At 35.5% G+C, this 27,567-nt stretch overlaps 1 protein-coding gene across 6 annotated transcripts; it reads left to right on the top strand.

Annotated features, from left to right (window-relative positions):
* On the top strand, nt 1–27,567 carry LOC145691093 (uncharacterized). Of its 6 annotated transcripts, XM_081766773.1 has the most exons (5): nt 163–478; nt 8,422–9,170; nt 10,539–10,857; nt 19,430–20,076; nt 25,650–27,567. In XM_081766773.1, the coding sequence occupies exons 4-5, from the start codon at nt 19,484–19,486 to the stop codon at nt 26,866–26,868; spliced, it is 1,812 nt and encodes a 603-aa protein (XP_081622899.1). In that variant the 5' UTR covers nt 163–478; nt 8,422–9,170; nt 10,539–10,857; nt 19,430–19,483; the 3' UTR covers nt 26,869–27,567. The 6 variants fall into 6 exon arrangements, with proteins under 6 accessions (XP_081622898.1, XP_081622899.1, XP_081622894.1 ...); XM_081766772.1 differs by lacking the exons at nt 163–478; nt 10,539–10,857 and adding an exon at nt 1–55; XM_081766768.1 differs by lacking the exon at nt 10,539–10,857 and having other exon boundaries at nt 164–478.

The raw sequence follows: 27,567 nt of genomic DNA, 5'->3' as shown, positions 1-27,567 counted from the left end.
TAGAGTATTAGCTGTGCTAGTGAGTGTCTCGTGGCTGGCGATGCTCCGTGAGGAAGTAGGTTAAGTGGCCCTTTGATACACCTACACTACACTTACACTTTCTGTTCCATTTACACGTGCATACATTCCCTTATTTTTACACTCTTTCTATTTCTCCTTTCTTTTTTTCATTTCATACTTCCCACTTCCCTCTACTTTTTGCCCTGTTCACCTTGGCTTTTCGTCCTCTTTCCCTGTCTGGACTTCTTTCCCGATTTTGACTTTTTCCTTATTTTGACTTTTTTCCCCGACTTGTGTCCTTTTCCCAATTGTGTCCTGTATTTTATTCTTTTTTGCTTTTGAATCATAAATCCTCTGTTTGAGGTACACATTTGACCATTTTGCAATAGTAGCACATATGACTAGTGAGCCGGTGCACCTACCTATTTGACCGATAATGGTCTACGTCAAGACAAGACAAGTTTATTTTGGAATGCTTGTAAGCGTTTTATTAATTTTGGAAATTTTAAACTATTTTTTTTATTAGTAATAAAATACACATTTTAAAGTAATATACTGGAAGAACAAGGACAAAGCACAATACCTTATGTTTTAATTAATGAATAATCGTATCGTGCTTTCATAAGCTGAGGCATCATGCAATACGATACGAAATAGAAGTGAAGAAAACTAAGTTTTATATTTTTTATGAGTGGTGCTAATTATAACGTTACTTGTACTTTTTAGGTTCACTCAAGCAGATGGTTCTACAAATAGAATATGATACGTAAAATACAAGGTGAAACTTTTCTTGGATATAGTATACAACATTTCCTCATCATTTCCCGAGGACTCACGAAGTTCAGTCTTTTACGGATTATTCATTGAGGATCTAGGAACTTGAAAATGGGGTAACAAAGCGACTTTCATTTACTTATCGACTGAAACTTGTACATGACATACCACCATTTCTGTACGTGGTGCAAGAGTTTGAACTATCCTCGAGTACGGTGCACTTTATGTGCGCCTCTGTAGTGCCCTTGTACTTTATATTTCACTATGTGTGTGTGGGGGGGGGGGAAGGTGTACTTAAACGCATATTGCATGTCTTGTGCTCGTGGATAGTTGCATTACGTACAAACGTGATGGTATTTCATGTAGAAGTTGTAATGGAACGCATAAGAAACGCAGATCACGGTGTACTCATACTGCATATTCCAGTGTGAGTACAACATGATCTGGGTTTCTCATGTGTTCTATTACCCCTTGTACATGACATACCACCATTTCTGTAGGTGGTGCAAGAGTAAGAACTATCCTCGAGTACGGAACACGTTGAGGAGCTGTTGTATACTATTACCCTTTTTTTTTTTTTTTTTTTAAAGGAATTCGAGTGTGAATATAAGTAAGTACTGTCGTGCACAGCATGAGCGTACTGAAATTAATTATGAGCGATATTGATTGTATTATAAGTGTGTGATCTTAAACTCGTGCAGTTCTACTCCTCGTGCACGTGAACGTATACTTCTAGTGGACCACTGGAAATATTTGAAAAACTATATTTCTATCTCATTTTCTCCTAAAACTTTGCGCTGGGCGACATGAAAGTATCTCAATTGGCATAGATAAAACTCAGAGAGGCCTCCAGAAGTATAGATACGGCATCCGTATGTACGGCAGAAGAACTACAGTGCAAAAAGAGAAACCACGTGTGCTAGGTTGCCAGTAAAAAGCATGGATGCTATTTAATCGTCTCAGAACCGGGCGAAGCTAGCGGGCCCGCACGGCAGCGAGGAAACGCGTCCGAAATGAGCAGGCGCGCCTGTGATGGTAAGTACACACACAAGCGAGAAATTGGCTATACTAGTTTCAGTAGCACTTGGTCATCGTTTCTCATTAGTAACGCTCCCCACTTGTAAATATAAAATACTGCTTCTGTACATTGTGCAGAAATACACAGCCAGTGGAACGTAACATCTAATAGAGTCATCTTTCATATGCACTCATTTATTTTATCCATGGTAAAGTACTTGTAATTATTTTACAGTAGTAACCCTACACTTTTAAACCAGAAACGCAACTGTATTACTTTTGGCAGAAATGTTTTTTTTTTTAACCTGCAGAAATGTGTTCCTTATAAGTATGTCTTTTCATACAAAGTAATCGATTTTACATGTAAATCTTCCAAAATGTGGTTCGCCAAAACTGCATCAGCACCCTCGTTTATGCTTATATCCACCACTGCCAATGCACGTGCTCCGTTCGGACTCGCTCTCTCCGTACGAATCTGGCGCTCGTGCCCTGGCTTGCTTCGGTAGCATTCGTGATTTTTAGTGGTACTGAGTACAAATTGGTTCGTGTTTTACACTGTGATTTTTATGCTTTAATTCCACACTGTATTTATATTGAGCCTTTCTGAAGTCAATCTCCAAGTAATGTTATAACTCCTTATTATAGTTCTAAGACAAATACAAAGCTCTAACCTGACCTGAAAATGTAAGAAATATGTCAAAATTTGGTAGAACCGTCTGCTCGAGTAATGCCCATTTTTTAAGTGTGTGAAAGAGTACTACCAGCATCTATCTGTTTATGAAAACATCTATAGATTTGCTGCTCCTTCTGTAAGAGAAATGCAGAAGTTAATATGCAGCTTTGTCTAGATTCTTGCAGCTAAAATTTGTAGTAGCAAACTTGATAACCAGTACCTGATTTCAGGACTCATGCAAGAGCTCCCTCCTCGTTGTGGATAGCATAAATGTCTTTGACGCGGGTGACCTGCGTTCGATTCTCTGCCGGAGCTATGTGGTTCGGATTCCACTTTAAGTGGAAGGTGCACGTCTCATAAAATTCGCTGGTAAATCCTGAACTAAAATAAATTCAAAAAGTATTCACCGAAACTAAATCCATGATAGATTAAGACATGCATTCTGTTAAGCTCTGCGTTTCAGCCTGATAATAATTTATGATTATATTAGGTTAGTCCAAGTTTTGAGTGGTTTCGTTTACTTACCTCAGTATGTTGCTTTGGGTCAGCAGTGTTCATCGGAATTTAACTCTACATTAATAAATAAATAAATAAAAAAAGAATTGAAAATATGTAAGTAAGGTAAATTTCAATTATATGGAAAGCGGGTAAGAAGTTTAGTCGGAGAAATCTATTTTTGCTCTAATTACCCTCAACTATGACGAAGCGTTCCAATCCGTCAGCCTTCGTAGACCCAATATAGTTAAAATTCTGTTTCATTGTGGTAATCGCTTGGACAGGGAGATTTATTGATTATAAATGAATTAATTTAAACATTATACCAATCGAATTAGACAAAGAAAGGGGGGGGGGGGCTAAAGCCGAAAAAAATCATAAGCTGAAATTTTGTACATACCTCTGGGAAGCTATATATAACAACATTGTAAATGTACGGAAATACCCGGTGATGTGTTTGGCCGCCATATTGTAAAATGGCCGAGAAAGTGTGTTCTATCAAAGTAGTGACTGATTGTCACTTTCATAGCTATAACTCACATTGTATTTTCACTGTTGGTGTTATTTTTGTTTCATTCGAATAACAAAGGACTATTCTTACAGATCACGTATTACACTTACCAGTTTACTTCATATGCAGGAAGTACCGCAGGGATTTCCTTTTCAAACCCCCAGAATTTCCTTTCTTCCAAATAGTTTTCTTATATATTAGCCCAGAAAAAAACATAAGCTGAAATTTTGCACATACCTTCCAGAACGTGTATCTAATCACATACTAAAATCCTGAAGTATCTGATGACGGGTTTGGACGCCATGTTGAGAAATGGTCGCCGATAATAGCTATAACTCACGTAGTATTTGCATTACTTATATTATTTTCACATTGTTCGAATAAAAAAGGGCTACGTTTACAGACAACTAGTTACACTTACCAGTTTACTCGATTCGCGGGAAGTAACGGAGAGGTTTCTTTTTAAATATCACCAGAATTTCCCTTCTGAATAGTAGTTTTCTTATACATTAACCCAGAAAAAATCTTAACAAGGTGAAATTTAGCACATATCTTTCAGAAGGTGTGTTTATCTACATACTTAAAGTCCTGAAGTATCCGGTAACGGGTTTGGCCGGCATAGTGAAAAATGTCCTCCAAATAGTGGTTTTTAAAGGTAGTTAATGTTCTCACTTTAATAGCTGTAACTCACATTGTATTTGCACTATTGATGTAATTTTTAGTTCATTCGAGTAACAAAGGACTACGATTACAGACATCAGTGTACTACACACATGAGTTAAGTTACGGAGTTTTTTTTTTTTTTAAATACCTAAAATTTCGTCAGATTACTTTTTCTTAATTAGTTGTCCTTTGATAGTAGCGATTAATCTTACATTTAATACAAAATATAACATCCAAACTTCATTCAAATCATAGTGATAGAATCATAATAAATAAAACCTTTTTAAGTACTGCTCCTTGACTACGCATAGAGCGAATAAGGCATTCTGTCAAGCTACACTCCCCAACTGTTTCGTTTACTTTTTCAACGCTAGTTGTCAGATCTCCAGAGAAGTTCTTTGTGAATCTTAAAAGCAAATCTAGATGTACTGGAATACTTTCTAATCATCTCACGGCTGCTGGCACCAGTGTTCCTCAAGCTCCTGGAAATGCACATACCTAGATTTGTGTACTGCAATAGAACTCTCTCTCAAGCAGCCACATCCAGTATCAATCATTGCGAAAGATACTGATCTGCTTGTACTTCTGGCCTCAATAGCAAGTGAGAAAATATAAAAGTAACCAAAATAGTTCTGTCGCTTTTTCACCCACCACATTCGAAGATCAATATGTCACCTACAGACGTACCTGGAAGATAAAAAATAGTCCCCATCTGCACTGACGACCTTCTGCCAACGTTATAAGAGGCAATGGATTCCATCGGTTGGACAGAACTTGGTGGGTCGGGAAGGGAAGAAAGTATCAAGTATATTTTGCACCTCTACTTGGGATTGGAACTGGCGTCCGCTAAGATGATTGTCCAACGAATGGAACAATTGATAATCGGTCGGTGGATTGTTCAGGGAGTATGGTGATTGCAATAGTTTCCCCTCTGAAGCGCAGAATGGTGTACTGCGTCATCATAGCCATGTCGGACTTCGCGTTGTCCTGTAGCAGGAGGACACCTTTGCGATTCAAAGTACTGGCTCCAGAATTTTGAGTTTTTCCTGAACATGGCTCAACTGCTAACACTACACTCTTGCATTGATGCTCTGACCAGATGGTAAAAGTTCCCGATGCACGATGTCGCGAGCAGTCCACCAAACACACAGGACTTTTGGTGCAGTGTTGGCTTCGACTCTTGGCGTTTGTGCCGAATGTTTCTCCATTCACACTGAAATGTAGTCCCAGTTCCTCACATATCTGGCCACTATTCACCTCACATCCTGCCTGAAGTTCATTTTGTACATGTGTACGTATTCCGGCACGTGGTGCGTTTTCGAGTGTTTCCAAGCCTAGGGAGTCTTTAGATGATGTAACATATCTTCCGCCCCGCTGCAGCGACATTTGACCCCAGTTTCAACTCTTAACAGCACACACGCCCTTATGACGTTCTGCGGATGTCTCTTGTTCACGGTGAAACTGAACTCCAACAACCAGGTAGTGTGTTGGATATACCCACACCAACAACTGACCTTCGCCTTATCTCCATTCGCATTCTACTCACGGTGTGATCGCCAAATGAACACTGACCTCCACAGAAGGCAACAGGACTTTCTTGGTTACTTTTATATTTCCTCACTTGCTAATGAGCCATAAGTACAAGCAGATCAATATCTTCCCCAATAATTGATACTGGATGTCGCTGTTTGAGATTTCTATTGTTGTACGCAAATATGGGTATGTGCATCTCCAGAGGATTGAAGAACACTGGTGCCAGCAGCCGTGAGATGATTAGGAAGTATTCCAATAAATCTAAATTTGCTTTCCAGATTCACAAAGAATTTTCTCTCGAGATGTGACATCTAGCGTTGAAGAAGTAAACAACAGTTGAGGAATGTAGCTTGAGAGAATGCCTTATTCGCTCTATGCGTAGTCAAGGAGCAGTACATAACGAAGTTTTGTTATTATGATTCAATCACTATGATTTGAATGAAACTTGGATGTTACATTGTGTGTACTATTGTGTATTTAATGTAAGTTTAATTGTTACTCTCAGAGAACGAGATTGTTAACTAATTAAGAAAAAGGAATCTGAAGAAGAAAAGTTTAGGGATTTTTTAAAAAATCCTTTATAACTTCTCTCATGTGTGTAGTAGACTCGTAAGTTTCTGTGATCGTAGTCCTTTGATATTGGAATGAACTAAAAGTATCATCAATAGTGCAAACACAATGAAAGTTATGGCTATTAAGGTGAGAACCTCTTATTACTTTTGAAAACCACTATTTGGTGGCCATTTTCCAATATGGCAACGAAACCTGTTTCCAGATATTTCAGGTATGTTAAAAAATTTCACCTTGTTATAATTTTTTCTGGGTTAATGTATATAGTAAACTGGTAAGTGTGATGCATGGTGTGTAAGCGTAGTCATCTGTTATTTGAAAGAAGTAAAATAACATAAATAGTTGAAATATAACGTGAGTTATAGCTATTAAAGTGAGAACAAGTGACAGCTTTTAAATAAACCACGGTTTGGCGGCCATTTCGGAATATGGAGGGCAAACCCGTCATCGGATATTTCTGGACTTTCAGTATGTTGTTTTAAACAACTTCGAAAAGGTATGTACAATATTTCAGCTTAAGATTTTTTTTCGAGTTAATGTATTAACTGACTGGACTTTATTAAAACCTACTTGCAATGTTGACTTTGAGCTTCATCTGCATTATTATTTTACTCGTAGTAATGAATGAAGTGTAATTTTCAAGCCGTGTTTTAAGTGGTATCTTAATCTACAACTGTTACTTTACGAGCAATAAATGATTGAACATGTAAAAGTTGCCCCGCGTAGTGCAGACGCTAACCTTCTCGCCTTCGGTGCGAGCGGTCCCGGGTTTAATGCCCCCGTTAGGGCACATTTTCCAAAAAGTGTAAGAAGCTTTTTCAGACTAGCCAATCTGAATGAGGTTTTCTTGGGTTTTTCTCATTCACATCAGGCAAATACCGGGGTGGTACCTCACTTTTGCGTCCCAGGCCACTTCATTCATTCCCTTTCCTAATAGAAGTATGATCGCCGAGGGAGGTCGTCTCTCATAGATAACGGCCAATATGGCCATAGATGCTGAATGCCCAGAAATCTAAATCCTAAATACTAGTACATGTAGAGGAAGGCATTTAGGAATACAAATATACGACCTAAAGTGTCGAGCTGCGTATGTGGTAGAGTACGTGTTGTGGTACACAAGGTGGTGTAGAAGTGTATAGAGTAGGTGCATAAATTCTATAAATTAAGTGATTAGAAACTAAAGGTCACGAAAAGACAAAAAATGGAAATTTAAATGAGAAATACGTAACATCAAAGTGGCTCAAAAAGTAGTAATAATAGCACAAACAAAATATATATATATAATCGTGTAGACTATTTTAATCTCAGGAATAGAAATGGGAATATTATCACGAAAGTCCACATTATTCCTAAGAACCTGACTAAAATTTTCAGGAAGTCATATACTTCCTCTGAAATCAGAGTGTTATGGATATTCAAAAAGAAAATGGCGAGAATTGGTGAAACAATACAGTTTATCCAAAAAGGCGTTTAAGACTACACATTGAATAAATAATGGTATATGCTAGTATCCGATGCACGAGCGAGTCAGGAATACTTCATCTCGGTAATTCTGACATTCCTACGTCTGCCAATTGTCCAAAAGGCGTTTTACTGAGTGAAACTTATATTATTTAGTTTGCTTGCCACCTGATTGCCTATGTAAGCCCTTCCGTTGGAAGAATAGGCAATGAGATTGAAGCACAGGAGAAAGTGCTCCATTACAACATCTCCCAATACGGAATTCTTGGGTACTGTGTCGGAACACCTGATTTACTAGCCTGCAGCAGACCGACGAAAAAGCTGTGTTGTAGGTCATGGTACCCTACTAGAGTGTATTGTACTATGTTGTGCTTACTAAAGTCGTTCTAGAGGTCTGTAACAATGCTGTCCGAGTCAGTGGAGGTAAGCACACAACGTAGCAAAACTCAAGTGACTAGTTGAGGGTAATGTTAACTACTGTTAGCTCAAAAGTAAATACCGAAACCAGGCGATGCAGACTAAAGTTGCTGTTCGATGCTCTAAAAGTTATTAATTACCTTTACAGAAAGAGAAACGTACAGTTGTAACAGAACAATGATGATAGAAAAAAAAAATCATTGGCATAACTTTTTATACTTACCTAGACCAGTTTGTAATCTGTTGCGATAAATATAAGTATACCGTTCATAATTTATATACATTTTAATATCCATGTATTTTTCAGGTAATTCGTCACGTCTAACGATGCCCTTTCACTGGTATGGCCTACTCAAGACAACATATATGAGAGATTATATATATTATTTCAACAGATATATGAGGGATTATATATACACCAAGAAGTACCACTACCTAAAAGAAGTTAATGCTACCCGGGTTCGATTCCGGGCGGGAGCTCATGTGGTTCGGACTCCACTTTAATCAGTGGGTCTACTCTCGTATAGCCTAGCTGCTGAACGGGATGTTAAGCAATCAATCAATCAAAAGTTAATGGTGGAAAAGTACCATCTAAAGAATATTATGTTACTTTTTACTTCATCAGATTTTAGGATTCTTATTTCTTCCAGTTTTTTCTCCGAAAAGAAGAAATATGATATCTTTACAAGCCAAACTTCTCAACAGCTGTATTTAATTAATGATCCTTATTGTGTATATGTACAGGTTCAAGCACAATTTAATGATAATTTTTTTTTTTCTAAAGAGCTATCTACCACTGAATACTATCAAAATTAAAAACAAATATTTTAAAACCAGATACCAACAAATACTGTCAAGTTGATACAAATTCTCCTTCGTTGTCATCTCCTTGAGATGAAAATGTTAATTCTCTCGTATCGATTGTTGACTTTGAACAAGAAGAAATTGGATACAAAGACGATGAATTGTATGGTGATGCTACAGACTTCTTAAGTATATCAATGAAGGACAGTGCTGAAGAATATACATTATCAGTTATGCTCAAAGAAACGAAAGGTTTGTAAGCTAATTCTTTTTAACCTCGATAATTATATATCGTTTCTGCGCCACTAAATTACATTTACAAATATTTTTTAAACTGATTGAGCTTTTATGAAAGTTTTGTATTTAATTTAGTTACTTTTTCCTTATCTACTTAAATGATATTAGCGTTAAGAAAAACGTATCTTCTCATCCATGCTTTTCCTTGCATTACAACTTGCCTGGTTCTAGAAATAAAGGTTCATTGTAACGAAATGATTTCTACAGCGTCTGTTTGGAACTATAAATGTTGTAGTTAATTAAATATTCATCTTAATGTTCTTAAAAAAATCTTATCAGGAAATAGATAATTTCGTCCGAAGTTGTAGGACACTTTGCGGGCTTTACTCAAAACTGACGGTAACTTTTGTGGAAAAACAAATTAATATAGTTAACCTTAGTTGAATATACGGAGCGTTCAACAAGGATTTCTATAGATCGATTTTATGTTAAATTTCAAACTAGGAAGTTAACAGACCCGAAAATATCCTAGAAATAATGTAATAATCAACTGACGTACTATTACAAAGATTTAAATTCAAAACTTAAAAAAAAAAAAAAAAAAATATATTATAAATATAAATTCTCAACTTTCAACGAATATTAATAACACATTCAATATTAAGATCATTCGGACAATAATATACGAAATTACCAATAACACTAATAATATTCCAATCCAACGAAGGACAACAGCAATTGAATACACAATTGAATTTTGAATTTAATGCACGAATCTTATTAGTTTAAATTGAATTTCATTTCCAAAAGTTTGATTAATTGATCAACTGGAAATACTAAGTTTAATGCTTCAATAAAGCAATCGCGCTTTGCAGAAATGAAACCATCAAATGCTAAATAGATGGGATTCAATATGAATTAACAATACATTAATCTGTGTTAATCTACGAGTCAAAATCACGAATGTTTAGTGACAAAACTAACAACTAGCAGAATTGATCAAACACTATTGCACCTATTCAAACGGGACCAACTACGAAAGTAAGTCACAAAACTATGAACAGCTTTACGAAACAAATTTAATAATTAATTCAAAAGTAATCCAATTATCTAATTACTGAATTTCAGTCGGTCTCTTGCATACGCTACTGACTTTACTGGCGAACTCTTATTAATAACCATTTAGCTACCAAAAGCCCAATACTGCCGATCAGTGAAGAATCTAGATGTATTGTTTTCGAAAATTCTGCTTCTAAAGGTGTAAAATGATTTTTTTTTTCAATATTTAGATTTTCGGTATTATATTTATTAAGTCATATTCTTCCAACAAGAAGAGCGAACACTTCAGCTGGTTCTGTTATAAATGTTCTTCATTTTTTGCAGCTGTGACATGACACGCCGGCCCATCAGTACTTTTGAACCAGTTGTTTTGGCGTATTTTGCGTTTCGCTTAAACAAGCAGTGTGACTGAGCGCTCCACTTGGTAACTTTCTAAACTCTAATTTCGCTGTCTAAACTTGACTGGCTGCATTGATATATAGTATGGCAGGCAGCTACGAGACGAAAAGGTGGAACAGTCGTCCCAAATTTTGCAATAATACTTGAGTTATGTGCCTTCGTCCATCTGCAGGAACTTTATGATAGTTTAAGCAAATTGTAGTAGTGATTTACTCACTAACGTTTTTTTTTGTCAACATCAAAGGTAAGAGGTTAATAAAATTAGAACTGGTGTGCATGCATCCAGCCTGTTCGTAGCATGAGGTTGCATATAAAGATTTTTTGAAAGTAATGGGATATTAGTACCTAAGACGGCGTTCGGCATATCGATATTATTAACTTGCATTATATTCAGTTATAGTGAATCGTACATTTTATTAAATATTCTGCAGAGTTACGTTACAGGCAAAGAAAAAGTAAGCTTTATTGTTCGTGAAAAACGGTTTAGACAAAAGTATATTTTATTATGCGTTTGTTCAAGTCACACGATTACTGGTAACAGTCAAAAATCAAATAAAGAGCTGTCAAATGTTAAATCTTACTTGCCAACAAAATATAAAAAGCTCTTAACATCTCATAATAGTTTGGCAATGTAGACTTTCAAGTGAATACGTACATCTGCATCTTGAAAATACGCGTAACGTGAAATATTAGAAATTATGAGTATAATATTGGCAAATTAAGTAAGTCAGAGTTACCATATATCAACGGTATTACTAGCTATTTATCCATTAAGTGATTGTATTTAATGCGCTTACTTCAAAATCACATAACTATAATACAGTGATGTCACTCGAATTTAAATATAAAAATCTATAAAGCATTCACGTATTGTAATACTATTTTCCTACTGTTATATTATATAATCGTGTTAGGTTAGGATTCGTCAAGTACAACACCAACTCAAATAAAAGTCAAGAACGTAAATGAAAATAAATGTGAATCAGAGTTGAATTACATTTTTGCAATTCTAAATCAGTATTGTTCGTAGGAACGTAATCGCAGTTTAGTGAAATTTGATACGATAGAAATATACTTTTCTAATATAAGAGATAGAATTGCGTTCGACATCCAAGAAAGAAGATAGATTAAATAAAATGAAAATAAGAAATTAACTAAAATAAAAAAAAGCCTATAGGCAAAAAAATCTTTCTAGATATTTGAGATAACAATATGTAAGCTATTGGAGTGTGGACTCTCCTTTATCCTGCAAAGACTATTTTTATTGCAGTAGTGAAACATTATTGCATGTGTCATTTTTGTTGTGTATTATATTTTTCGTATGTTTTGTTGTTTTATGTATCTCGTTTCTTGAATACTTGTCAATCTCAGTTAAAAGGTGAATTGATTGTTTTGTGTTGAGCGGTAACACTAACTAAAGTCAGTGACATTCTCAAATCATTATTGAAGTGACTTTGTGTCAAAACATCGTTTCTTTGTAGTGAGCGTTACCAGTCGTGTATATCAATACAATTCTGTGGTATATTGTGGTGTTATAGAAACACATAGTGCATAAATATATATAGAGTCTTTAGTAGCATGTTTACTCAAGCAATACATTGACGCATAGATTTGTTAAATGAATACTGAAAGCTCTGAGTCGAGGTTGCGTGCGACATTCCAGTGGACAGTCAACGCTTCGTCTGACAATGTCCTATGTGTCAGCAGTGTGGATAATTAAATTGAAGGATTGAATGATAAGTTGACGTTTACAATCCAAAAGTGTTCTAGTATTGGATACGCTTGGTTTTCGAAGCGTGTGCTCCTGCTACCGAGATTCCTGTTAACAGAAGTTTGTTAAAAACGTATTCTAATTTATAACCACTAGTAACTTCCGCCATTACATAATTGGGATCCTGTAGCAGGGCCAAGAAGTTGTTTCGAGGTGCCGCACTCCCATTCACCCTTTCCTAATGGTTGCACACCTTAAGTTATATAACGGACGAAGAGGAATTTCTACAATCCATAAACTGAGAAACTAAACTTCAGCCACTCATCAACTATGACTACTACGTGATATTCATATTCCTCTCAATGAAACACCTAACGTCAATGAACTCCACCATCTCACATTTTATCGAAACTTCTCATAGACTAAATCAGATTTCAGACTACTAAAGAAAATTACAATAGAAAATATTCAATAGTTATTCCGCCTGACTAGATAAGTAGTAAAATGATTCTATTTTCTCTCTCAACTATTTCGAGCTTTAAGTTAATGGAAATTTAAACCAGTGCTTCGTCTTAATCCCTTCGCACATTTTAGAAATAACTATACTTTACAACGAAAACAATTATGAACCTAGATTACATTCTACATATAGATTTTCCAGTATTTTTTCAATTCTCAAATCATAAAAACAAGAAATTTGTAAGCAAAATACACGACCTAGCACATTAAAAATTAAAAGTAATAGCATGAGTGTATTATATCGCGAACTATCTTTGATAATTAATAATTCTAACCTCTCATTTCAAATAAGCCTCCCAAGTCCATTCAATGCAAAGTAATAAAATTTACTCATGAGCCATAAAGCAATAGACAAACTTCTGAGTCTGAACTAAGAGGATTTAACTTTGTTTTCACCTAATTAAAGCGACTTCAGGAGCTTGCCACCTTACACGTTGGGGACGCCTGAAGGATTGCACTTGGTTCCGCGACTACACTGAGCTTAAATATTCCTCCCTATATGTTACATTAGCGTCGTTGCACTAAAAACAATCCAAATAACCTTACATGTGTATAGGTTGTCAGTTTAAATTCTGTTCCTACGTACGATTCTTATGTATGTTCTTGGCGAGGGCCTTGTACACGTGACCAAATGGCCTCTTTGGATGATATAGCCTGTACGTTTTACTTTTCAGTTTTTGAATAATATTTATGCCAATGTATGAACTCTTACGCTAATATAAATACACCTCATACAGATGTACTAGTTTACGATGTATCACACTTACGTCTGTAGTTGGATAAGGACTACACAGAATTAAGTTGAAAGTTAACCGCGCGCATTGGTACTAGAGAAGAAAGTACGTGAGTAAGGCCTACTATGTGAATACCATTCTGTACACATTCATTTCACGACCATTCTGTACACGTTCTTATACTTCCATTTTCGTATGTAGTTTAGTTTCACTATGTACTAACCTCATTAAGTTTTCCTTCCACTGCATTTAGTTCCTTAATAAAGGAGAAACACTAAATCACATGCACATCCAGTTGAGGACTTAGAGACCTGTTACAATTTCTTCTTATTTATGTAGAATATAGAAGATATTTTCTTTCCTCTGTAACTGTCTTTGCTACACCAAGTTTATACACATGCAATACAAAGCAGAAGAACTTAGTAGTTTCATTAAAATTTTCATGGTTACGAAGACAATACATAAATAAACTCAAAAGTACACAGTTTGTGATCTTCTAAGTCACTGTAAATGTAATGAAAGCCGCACTTGAAACTTTATTAAATTAGTATACTTGAAATTAATGTTGTCATTTTATTAAATTCTGCAAAATTGATATAAATAAAAGCAAAAAACATGCATTGTGACAGTCATTTCTTTGTGCAAATTACTTCAAACGATAACCATACTATCTCCTTTCAGGATATTAAGTCTTTAAAAGTTGAGTTCAATATTAGTGAACTTCTCACTTAGAATATGCTAGTAAATTAGGAAAAAGCGAACTTCCGAAATTATGTTGACTTTAGAAGTACTATTATTAGATTACTCCTCGTACGAAATCAATAGCTTTCCATTTAGGCATGCAGTGATTTGCTTGCGAAGGGTAGAAAACGGAACAATACTCTAATGTAAAGTTCATGTTTCTCCGCTGATTCTACCGCATTAATATTTCGTATATGTGGTGTGACATGATAGTGACGGACATCATAAAGCATGCCTTTTCATCTAACTGATTTGCTTGCGAAGGGTAGAAAACGGAACAATACTCTAATGTAAAGTTCAGGTTTCTCCGCTGATTCTACTGCATTAATATTTCGTATGTGTGTTGTGACATGATAGTGACGGACATCATAAGACATGCCTTTTCATCTAACTGATTTGCTTGCGAAGGGTAGAAAACGGAACAATACTCTAATGTAAAGTTCAGGTTTCTCCGCTGATTCTACCGCATTAATATTTCGTATATGGTGCCTTCCATTTCAATTCAGGCAGAGCATGTACCATCACCATCTCAGATATTGTTGGAACTTTTTCTATAGCAACTAGACATGTTTTTAAGAGACCCATATTTTTTTGTTTTGTCGAAAAAAATTTTCCCGCCAAGTAATGGGCCATCAAAGGCGGGGAGTACAATTTATGAATTGTAGAGGACATGGAAAATGGTCAATTTCGGAGCCTCACCATTCGGCTATAGAGACAGATAGAGTTATATTTCTTGTTGTGGTATGTACATAGGGATATAAATAAACTATATTTTATTATAGTTTGGTTTGTGCATGCGTATCTTTTTGTACATAAATTAACAAATGAACGTCAATTTATCTGAAAAGTCGAAGTTTGCGAATTTTTTTCGAGCACTTTCGGTTCGAATTTTAAAATTCTGTTTTCACGGTTGGTAAGACCTAGTTACCCACTTTCCGAAAAAAAAATTGTATCGCTTGTGTGGTCAACCGTTTTGTCGCAAAAAATTCGAGAAATTGTAAAATTTTCAAAAATCGCCATTTTTGGGCGTCATTTTCTCGAAAACACCATTTTTTAAAATTCTGAAATTTTGTCAGATGGCTCAACTTTACCTGAATAATAAACACACCAAATATCATTCTCGACCAATGCTTCATGGATTAACTGCAGCCTTTTAAAGTTAGCGAAGTTTCGCTAATTTTGATGTCACAGTTAGCAACACTGGGAACAATAAAAGTGCAATGATTTGATGATGTTTGTGGTTGATATTCATTAAATGAAGAATAAAAGGTTTTCTTGGCTGTTTTTTTTATTATTTTGAACAAAGAGGCTCTCTGAAATAGTAAAATGAGCCTCCCTCTACTCCTCTTAAACTGAAGTAATCTGAGGTGGAAATTACGATTACGAAACACACAAATTTTAAGTTTACTTGAAATGGCCATCCAATGAATTCTGATGATCTATAAAAGGCATAAACTATTACCTCAGTATGATTTGGAATGCTCCAAACAAAGTCTCAATTAAGTGCGATGTCATTACAGTGTTCGAAAAATGACAAAGTTAAAAAAAATCGAAACGTTTTCTTACGCGTTCCAAAGAAATTTACTGAATTTTTAAACAGAACAATCCCAGCATAAAAATGGATCACTCGGAATTTTATAGTGTTCGACTAAAGTGTGTCAGTCCGCAACCTGAGAGGGAAGTGTGTGTGTATTGTGCAAATTTTAAGTTAGCTGCTACTGCGTTGCTACAAATCAAAGGTGCAACCTGTATTGAAGCTGTCATGAGTGACCTTTTTGATCCGTAGAAAATGACAGCTGTCTTCTTCAAGAAAGTGGTGAATGTCCTGGAGTGGAAGAAATAAGTGTGGTGTCTTTAATTATTGATCCTGATGAAAATGAAAGTGGTTACGTATGCCATATGGGAGAATAATGATCTCGTTAAAAAAAAAAAAACTGTGCCACTTTCTGTTTTCGTATCGTACATTGCCGGTTTAACTGTAAGAATTGTAATCCATGACTACATCAAGAAAATCCAAAGAGAATCAATTGCTTCTGAAAACCACCGTATAAAATTTCAAGTTACAAATTCTATTTTACTTCATGTGGACTTCGTTGAAAACTGGACTGTTATTCTGTAAAGTGAAATTCATTTCATGTGGACTTCGTTGAAAACTGGACTGTTATTCTGCAAAGTGAAATTCAGAGTTATCACCGAAATATGAAACAATTGACAGTTTTGTTGTTATAAACGACGATAAAACACACGATTCGGCTCATGTACTCATAGACAAGATTCTAAACATACTCGAAGAAAAGCGAAAATATATTTTATAGAAAAAGGTTTGAATACGTGAAAATAGGTGTCTACAATTTCCCAAACCGTGTCAGTGATTTCTGATGGTGCTGCATCCCACTTTAAAAGTCGCTTTCAGATGTTCGAGATGCTTGCAGACAGGACCGATAAAGCAGTGTTTTTGCAGTGAAACCGGCCATGCAAGGGTCTCTGCGACGGTAGTTGGGAAGGGGGGGGGGGCAAGAATGTGGCAACGGGCCATAGCCTTAGGCTAAAACAAATACACAGTATTAAAAGCGCAGAAGATAAAAATGAAATGAAATCTAAGTTTTACGTTCCACGGTTATGCCGGTTAGGCTAAAGGAGACGGTGATTATGAGAAATGAATGAAATGGTGGAATGCAGAACGGCAGGAGCTGGGATTGAACCAGGGACCCCAAGCACCGGAAGTGAACGCTCTACCACTGAGCCACCGCGTCCCCACTAAAACCGCAGGAGAATTCGTGAGTATAGTGCAAGTACAAACTCCGGGTATTACTCTCGTTTTGTTACCTGGAACTGAATTCAACGACTTCCGGAACAAAAAGGGAAAGTATGCGACCGGTAACTGGTGTTCAACGAAGTTATCTTTGGCTTTCGGAAAATTGCGAAGTTTTTATGGCAGTAACGGGTCACGGTGAACTAACTTCATACTTCCCCCAAAATCGAACTTTTGCAATTCAAAGTGTAGATTTAAGAAATCTGCAAAAAGGAACTTTTGTTATATACATATATGTATGATAACCAGTGGTGCGTAGCAGAAATATTATGAATAAATCATGAACTACATGAAGTTTAAGTGCTGTTTATGCTTCCACATGAACCTTCAGCAGGGTACAGGTTTCCAGAAGAGCATAAGAGAAGTGAAAAGAGTAAGTGTTTGTGTCTATCGACAATGTGCTACGCAGGGGCGGATCCAGGACGGACTTCTGGGGGGGATTGTAATACTGCTACTTAGAGCTACTTTTAAGAGCTCCAAACACTGGGATGGGTTTTATTTATATATATATAAGAAAGTTTCTTCTTCTGGGGAGGGGGCGGCAATCGTCCCCCTAGATCTACTCCTGGATGAGTTATGAGTAAACCAACATCTATTGGAGCATCTGCACGGTTACATGCTGTTAGCAAAGAAGACAACGAACAAGCAAATGATTGGTCCATGTAATATATATATATATATATATATATATATATATATATATATATACATAAACTGTTTCCGAAGACCATTTTAAGTAAGTGAACTTGAAATTTGTGTGTTTCGTAATCGTAATTTCCACCTCAGATTACTTCAGTTTAAGAGGAGTAGAGGGAGGCTCATTTTACTATTTCAGAGAGCCATTTTAATCAAAATAATAATAAAAAAAAACAGCCAAGAAAATCATTTATTCTTCATTTAATGAATGTGAACCACAAACATCATCAAATCATTGCACTTTCATTGTTCCCAGTGTTGCTAACTGTGACATCAAAATTAGCGAAACTTTGCTAACTTTAAAAGGCTGCAGTTAATCCATGAAGCATTGGTCGAGAATGATATTTGGTGTGTTTATTATTCAGGTAAAGTTGAGCCATCTGACAAAATTTCAGATTTTTAAAAAATGTTGTTTTCGAGAAAATGGCGCCCAAAAATGGCGATTTTTGAAAATTTTACAATTTCTCGAATTTTTTGCGACAAAACGGTTGACCACAGAAGCGATACAAATTTTTTTTTCGCAAAGCGGGTAACTAGGTCTTGCCAACCGTGAAAAGAGAATTTTAAAATTCGAACCGGAAGTGCTCGTAAAAAATTCGCAAACTTCGACTTTTCAGATAAATTGACGTTCATTTGTTAATTTATGTACCGAAAGATACGCATGCGCAAACCAAACTATAATAAAATATAGTTTATTTATAACCCTATGTACATACCACAAGAATTATAACTCTATCTGTCTCCATAGCCGAATGGTGAGGCTCCGAAATTGACCATTTTCCATGTCTTCTACAATTCATAAATTGTACTCCCCGTCTTTGATGGCCCATTACTTGGCGGGAAAATTTTTTTCGACAAAACAAAAAAATATGGGTCTCTTAAAAACATGTCTAGTTGCTATAAAAAAAGTTTCAACAATATCTCAGATGGTGTGGTGATGGTACAATTTTATATTTTTTTTTTGCCTGAGTTGAAATGGAAGGCACCATATCTGTTGTGACATGATAGTGACGGACATCATAAGGCATGCCTTTTCATCTAACACTTTTGGATGTGGCTTTTAGTACAGATAAGTGTTTAGCTTTGCATGGATATAACCTTGTATATATTTTTCATTCTCCTTACCTATCTTGAAGAATATTTAGCCTGGCTCCCATTCTCGAAATTTTCATTGTAAGTTCATACGAGAGTTTATTTTTCCTTAATTGAACTCTAAAATATGTGAACAATGGCGTAGGAGTAATATATTAGCGCAAACTTTGATTTCCAGTCATGACTAATGTGCGCAATAAGGCAAAAATCTTGAATACTTTCCAACTTTTATATACTTCTGATGTTAACTTGTTGGTATATTAATATAATTTTGTTCATGTCTAGAAATTACTTTTTCCAAATTTCAAGTGGGTATTGCCATTGTTTTCGATATGACTATAACGTATATTGTTTCATGTACCTTAGTATAATGTAATCAATAACTAAGTTTTTAATCAACCGGAAAAGAAGGTAAGGACAGAAAATAGTTATAAGCCACAAAAGAAAAATATTTTCGAGAGAGAAATTGTGCAATCTCTGATACTTAATGTGAAAACCGTATATTTTGCAGATTGATTGACACCAGTACTCTATTATAAACAATTCTCAACATACGTCTATTGTCATGGATAATAAGGAAGTAGATGGAACAATGTCTGATGTGGAAATGGTGACTATATCTTGTGTTCCAAAAATTGAATCATTTTGTCTGGATGATTTAGATTATAATTCCGATTCGTCTCAATCTGGTTACAATGTTTCTTCGTTTTATGTTGAGGATATTCGCATTGCTTCAGATAATGATGATGATGAAACCCCTAAGCAACATTGTATTCCAGAGATTAATACACTAAAAACAGTTGATTTAGCAGTCCCATCCTGTGCAAGAGAGCTTGTCAAACAAGAAGAATCAAGCAGCGTAATAAGTGATTTGGACATTAAAGAGGAAACAATTGTCGTGTCTGAAGCTCTAGATAACACGGATTTAACGGTAGTGCTCTCTGCCCCAGAGGAAAATGAAATCAAACTGGAAAATGACAGTGTACAATTAGAGCAAACTGATTTATTCAATGCATTTCAACCAATGACTGAGACTTCCATCCCAGTAGATGTGCAAGTCAAGATTGAATGTAGTGGAAGTAGTACAACTTTTGATCCAAACATATCCAATTTGAACAATGGATACTTGAGGACGGTATCACCCGATGTATCAGTAAGGTATGTTTGAATAGATTTTTTTAAATGCATATTTTGGTCATGGTAGTTTTAAACCTGGTAATAAGATGAAGACATGCTTACCAAGTATTTTATATTAAGATTGGTAGTGTTTGCAATACTGTATAAACTTTCCATCTGCAACGTCCGTTACGATGAAGGCTCCAGAACTCATTCCTATCATTGTGATCTCCATGGAGCGGCTATTTGCTGGAGTTCTGGCTTTTGTGACGTTGAATATAGGTGTTGAACGGCGTGGTTTTGAACCATCATGTTCTGCCATATGTTAAAGCAAGAAAAAGATATGCACAATTTTTTTTAGTTTTTCAATGTGAAAGATAAAAATTGTGCCTTTGTGAGAATTTGTTTTAATTACGGCTACAAAATATTTTTGTTATTGTATTGCATAATCAGTTGCAAGCAACAATGATATAAATTTCTCAAATATTTGTCATTTTAAGAAATATAAAGTCTTTACAAATAGTCTTTATCATCTTCGGAACGATTTTAGGTTTCAAACTCTTCAAAATAGCATTAAGATCTGTGCATTTACTGAAAACAGTCTAAACTGTGATTTGATGTGTTGATTATTTATTAAGCTTTTTCGAAGCTATGTCTTGATAAATGTCGAATTTTTAGTCCTTTGCAACTTGTTTTATAGTTATTCAAAGTCTACCGTATCAGATTGATAATAGTCAGTACTAAATTATTTTCGTATCATTTATATAGAGGGTCGACTATTTACCTTCAAACGCTTTTCTTACTTTTAAAATAATATCTGCAAAACACTGAAATTTCGTACAGTGGAAACACCAGGAGTCGATAATCGTTAATGTGCCCTCTATTGGCACAAGAATGATAATGTTGCCAACCCTATATAATCTTCTTTTGTTTTCAAACGCCACTATGTGAGATTGTTGTGTATCTTAAATTTACAAACTTACAATACTACTCTTATTCAGTGTTGTAACCGAAGGCGCTTTAGTACCACAAACATTAATAACATAATTTTGGAGCATACTACATCAATGACGAAGTAAGTGAGACTCATTGCTAATGAACAGTATTGTTCAAGGAAACTTGCTCACCGCGTTTTATTTAGTAAATTTTCCATTCTTACCCAAAGGCGGAATTAAATAAATATATACTTTCTTTCTCAAAGTAAGATCGTTGTTTAAATTCGAAGTACCTGAAATTCCTACCTACGGTTTTCAGAATATGAGGTTATAAAACAATGTCTGTGGTCAATATCTTATTAACAAAATTGAATACTTAAAATGCTTGAGACTTTTATACTATCACCATGAGATGGTGTATTTCTGATAAGAGAAATTAACGTTACGTGGGATTGAACATATAAAGATTTTGAGTAGATTTTGCCTCTACTCTTTGACAGTTATCACATCAAATCATGTAAATGGTTTCCAGTAAACGTGAATATGTTATTCTGAGCAATCCGATATCCCAAACCTATCCCCAATTTGATTAACGTTAAAAAAATTGTGAGAAACTGCTTAAAAGTGTGGACTTGATAGAACTGGTTGTTATTATGTTTACCAAAACTACCGCTGTAGTGTTACATGTAAAGAAGAGAGCAAAATTTTCCAACAATTTCCTAGATGTACGTCATTTAAGCACTGTAAAATCTCTGTACACATTTGTTAAACGTCCTAAACTGTTTCAAATAGCAAATTGTTGTAATTGAGATTATGGAAACATGATTTGTGGTCTTTAAAATCATCTAATAATCGGGTGTGATACTTACCTTCTCAGTTTCCTTTAAATGTGTTAAATTTATATGTCTTTGTGTCTATTACTTGTTATTACAAACTATTTGTATGGCTTTAGTATCGATACTAAAATCCTTTCGATCTACAATGCCACCACGTCTTACTTATGTTATTACTGTTCTAAAAGCCTTTGAAATTTACCTATGTTTGGATTTTTTTTTTCTTTTGTAGGGTCCTCAGTTATTGATATGGAATAATAAGCGTGGTATTGTGAGTTTTAATCCTTAGTATCTGAATGTAGCACTTTCGGTTCTTGAACAGCAAAAACTTTAGCGTTTTACACATATTTAATAGTTACATAAAATATTCGTTGATACTAGAAACCTACTGGAAATTTGTATGGATATTAGAAATACTGGAAGTAGTGTAAAGCTTGAGAAGTTAAAAATTCCTTTTCAGACCTTTAAGATTGCTGCCCTATAATGTAGGTACAGATGCTGATAGCGCTAACTTGGTAATCACTGAAAAAACTAGCTACTTCGAGAAAGAAAATGGATAGTATTTACAACATAATAAAATGAATAGTTATTATTGTAAGTATTTTTAATTAGAACATTTGTATAATATTATCTTTTAATTTATATGGAGTTTGTACTTATGTAATATCTGTCAAATGTCAAGACAGTTGCAGATATTAATTTGTAAGCATGAACCTTAGCATAATACTCTTTGATATTTGTAGTTAATTAATCTTTTACATAATAGAGTCTCTGTGTCAAATATAATTCGAATCTAAAGCAAATGTTGTGTATATGTAGGTAACGAAAAGTTTGGCTCTGAGGATCAATGAAGAGCAGCACACACACAAAAATCAATGTACATTATTACAAGCATTCTCTGAGATATAATATACAGAAAACTCTTCTCGTCATATTTTTCTTTCTTCGAATTGAACATACTAGTTTCTGTACACTTTGTTCTGTATGTAATACTGAAGATGACTTCCTCAACATATTTTACGGGCTGTTAAATAACACATAGTCGTATTTTGCACTTACTTTTTCTCCCCATAGTAGTATACTTTTTCTTAACAAAATACTGGAAATATTCATTCAGTTTCAGTAAACACCATGCTACAACTGTGATTTTAGTTACATTGCGCAACCTGTATCTACATTCGCATTGTAATATTTAACGTACCACATCTTCTAGTCTATAGAAGAGAATGGTTTGTAAAATTATGTATTTTGAAGAATTGAAAATGTGGGAACAATCGAGAGAACTCCTTGAAAGTCATGGAGACAATGGTGCACCAAAAACTCACATCGTAAGGTTGAATCATGGATCCCTCACTGAGTAACCAATGCTTTTTGTCTTTTGCCTATATACATATAAATAAATAAATAAATAAATATATATAAATATACTGTATAGTGCCTTCTATAAGCAATTTTTCATTTATTGAAGAGCTCTGCGCATAAAAGCATCAAATGTGGCTATAATTTTAAACGGTAGAATTGTGCTTTAATCTCGAATGCAACTTTTCAGTGGAGTAATCCATCAGTTTCCTAGTGCAAACTTTAAAGGTACAAAGAGTGAGGAAAGCGTATCAAATATTGCATCATAAAGCAAAGATAGGGACAAAGCGTAGTGTAAATTTAAAAAGTGCCTCGGAACTGTACCAAGATGTCTTAAAAATTCACTGTGCTATTTTGCTTTAGCTTTTATAGATGTTCCAATTGTTTTAAGAATTTAAGTTTTTTTTTTTTTTTGGCGGATAAACCAGATACTGTACAAGTGGAATTTCAAGAAAGCCAGAGAAAGGGTTTGTCATACAGATTTCAAGCGCAGTGTTGCATATTGTTAACAATTGATAAATACAATTACATGTCTTCGGAAACTTAAAAATGTATCGAGACAATAGAAGAGCGGAAATTAGAATTTGAAATAATATTAGTTCCGTATAATATCATGATATATGTTGTAGGTTCCATTTCTCTCGAGCATTGCCAAGACCAGCTTGCACCAAAGTATGACAGATAGAACTTTAAGGCCTGGAAGTCTGCAGTGTTATTTATTTTAGATTCTCTAGAGTAAATAAGTAAAAGATTTGTATCAGTTTTAAAGTAGTTGCTATGAAAAGAAAGTTTGTTTGGGCCACTCCAAGGAGAAGGAGAAGACAAGAGCAAGTTTGCCGTTTTAACTCTTAGTTCCACCATGTTGAAAGAGGCGACAGATATCGTATCCTTGGGTAACCCAAAGAATCGAGGAGTTAATATTACAGCTTCGCCGGATTGAATAGCACTTTAGGTTGAAGATTTAGAGCAGTTGACGGTGTTTTCGAAAGTTCAAGAGGTGCGAATCCATGGAATGTGAGGCACATCCAAGAAATATGTACTAAAATTTACTAAGATAGCACAGTTGAAATGCGCGATGCGTTTATTCAGGTGTAGAGAAAGAGTTCATAACCGTATCATACCTGTAATTTTATTAGGTCAGTGATGGGAGAACTGTCAGCACTTTTCCTCCGAGTTCGATCTACGCGTAATAACTAAGTTTCTACACGTTGAGAAGCAATCAGCGTCAGTGTTTGATGTCATGGGCGAAGGTATGGTCAGAAGATAGTGGTGACAATTCACAACAGACCGCGTCAATCTGCAGAAGAACACCGTGGGTTCGAACCGTTTATGGTTACATATTAATTGATGGAAAGTACGGAGGAATCAATTCCTCAAAACCAGCGTCTTAAAATATCCCAACTCTCATGGTAGATTCCGCAGATCTCCTTTCCTCCTGCTGCGTTAGATCATCATCCAGATATTGTAGTTTTACCAGTTAGGAGAAGAATGTGTTCCGAAACAAGTGACAGTGGAACACATGAAAAATTACCCTTACCTTCATTTTGACCTCCATCCTGCATTACTAACAGGAAGTACACATGTTCCTCGAACGAATCGTCACCAGGAACGAAATATAAGTGTCGTACGTGACCTACTGCCACAGCTCCAACCTATGCTCAAGTTCCACCTGTTCGACCTGAAGCAGTATCTTGTCGGACGTTTCTACAGCGTATGGTTATGACACCTTGGTTCCGACCTTCGGTGACAGAATTCTTTGACACATACAGAAGCTAATGCCGCGTTACTACAGTGTTTCAACAAGGATGATACATATGTTGAAGTACATTTTATATCAATAACCACAATAATAAACAATTTTTTTCTTACATAAGTCAGTCATTTTACATTCTAGCGGAACTTAGATTCTGGATGTGCCTTGTGCACACCTGTATGATTCAAAATTACAAATGATCGTTGGTGTTCTAATGTATTTTTCGATTTACGTGGAAGCAATTAGAAACACCTCATTGAGTCTTGTTAGTTCTCGTCTTTGTGTTGACCTCTTAGGAGCGATGGTTGAGAAAGCACTTGAAATGTTTATATGCATTAAACTTAATACGTACTGTACGTGTGGGACAGATAAATCTGTAGTTTGAGTCATTCCACAATTCGAGATAGAACTCACTCAATTAATAATGACCAGAAGCACACCCTATCGCGTATGCAGAAGCTATCACCCCTTAAGATGAAACTATGAATAAGTCCGTGTCATTGAGTCTAGCCGCTGGCACCCGATCGCTGTGCCGAGAGGAGTGCAATACTATTTAAAAGCTACGAAACAAATTAGTATGTTTTTGTTTGTTTGTTATATTAAAATTAGTAGTAAATAACATAAATGCTTTTAGAATGTATCGTACCTTACAGGATGGAATAAATAAAAGAAGTGTTGCAGTAACCAAAATGTTAAAAACTGGTATATTAATGTATGTATTTATATTTTTTTCAGCGACTTCGGTGTGGACAGCAACAAATGGAAGAACACATGCTTTAGAAGGAGGGATGACAAGCCAAGTCAAAATAAAAACTACGAAATAGCACGGGAATGTGAATCATTTACCGATAAAAATGTCGACAATTACTTCAAGTGTGACCACTGTGCAAAAATTTTTAAACGAAAGTCTGCTCTTTCTACACATATGAAAACTCATTACACAACAATATGGCCTAAGCGTAATAATAAGCCACATACGAAACGTGAATACAAAAGAGTCAATGTATCAACCGTAACTTATACATGCGATGAGTGTAATGAAGAATTTAAAAACAAAGGTGGTTTTATTTCACATATGAAAATGCACACAAGGGAGAAGGATCTAGGACCGTACAAGTGCTCACATTGCTCTAAAACATACACTTTCAAAGAAAATCTGTCAAGACATCTGAAAGAGATCCGCGGGGAAATAAGATTCTCATGTACTCTTTGTGGAAAGGGTTTTTATCAAAGGTATGTTCTCAAAAAACATATAAAAACTCATACAAGTGAAGTCCATATAGATAAACGTTGCGAAGTATGTGGTGTAAGATTTACGCGAAGATTCAATTACGAAGCTCATCTTGCTACTCATTCGGGTAAGCATCGATTCAAATGTGGCGAATGTGGAAAAGGCTTTGCATTCAAACCACCTCTATCAAAGCATATACAAGCTCACGCAGTGGACAGGACTCTTAGATGTGCTCACTGTGGAGCTACTTATTTTTCCAGATGGGAATTCAGGAAACACATGTTAAAGCATAATCGTGAAGCTGAAAATCAATGTATAATTTGTGGTAGCATGTTTCGAGATAGAACGTTGCTTTCAATGCACATAAAAACCCATGTAAGGCCACATTCTTTCAAATGTACAGTATGTTCAAAGGCGTTTCAACGAAAAAACTACTTGGAAAGGCATATGGTAGTACATACAGGCGAAAAGCCTTTTAAGTGCAGTGCATGTGCGTATGTGGCTGCGAGAAATTACGAGCTTAAACACCATTACGAACTTGTGCATAATAAAAAGAGAAACTTTCACTGTGCAGACTGTGGCCGATCATTCCAAGGAAAGGCAGGACTTGTGTATCACATATTGTATTACACAGAGAGACATCCACATCAGTGCCACATATGTTTGTATACAAACGAACGTATTCATGAGTTACAATTGCACATGAAAGAGCACAAAACATAAGCTTTGTTACTTCCCTTGTCATTCGTATCTATGTGTACCTTTCATTTTCTTACTAGTTATGTCAAATGGAACATGTAACACCGCCTCAGTGATGTAAACATACATAATTTCATTCGATTGTATATATTCAGGGTGTTTCAAAACAACTTCGGCATTGTTTGGGGGTGATTCCTGATACCAAGGTAAGAAAATGTTACAGACCAACTTGGATGGACAAATGCTTTCTTTCGGTGTTATAAGCTGCCGGAAACATGAAGAAATGAATTTTAAAGGTCCATAGCTCCAAAGCTATGGGACCTACCGTAGTAGAAACTAATACATGCGCTTTTCAAAAATGCATGTTTCAGAATTGTAAAATAAGCAACGATTTTTATAGAGGCAGTTTGGCTACGTGCATATAATTTGAAGTACTCCCCAACTACCTCTATAAAAATTTGCCACAGGATTTTGAAATTTGTATATTTGAATTGAGCACATACTTCCTAAGTGACTCTTGACCCGACTACAGTAGATCTCATAGTATTGGAGCTATTGACCTTTAAACGTCATTATTTCATGTTTCGTCAGCCCATAGCTCCGAAAGGAAGCATTTGTGCACCCAGCTTGATCTATATTTTTCGTCTTATCTTGGTGTCAGGAATCACCTGACAAAGATTGTCGGTGTTGTTTTGAAACACCTTTATATATATATATATATAT

This window comes from Thermobia domestica, chromosome 7, assembly GCF_964235325.1.
Source record: "Thermobia domestica chromosome 7, izTheDome1.hap1.1, whole genome shotgun sequence".
In the NCBI taxonomy this organism is placed as follows: Eukaryota; Metazoa; Arthropoda; class Insecta; order Zygentoma; family Lepismatidae; genus Thermobia; species Thermobia domestica.
This window is presented reverse-complemented; position numbering and strand designations above follow the sequence as displayed.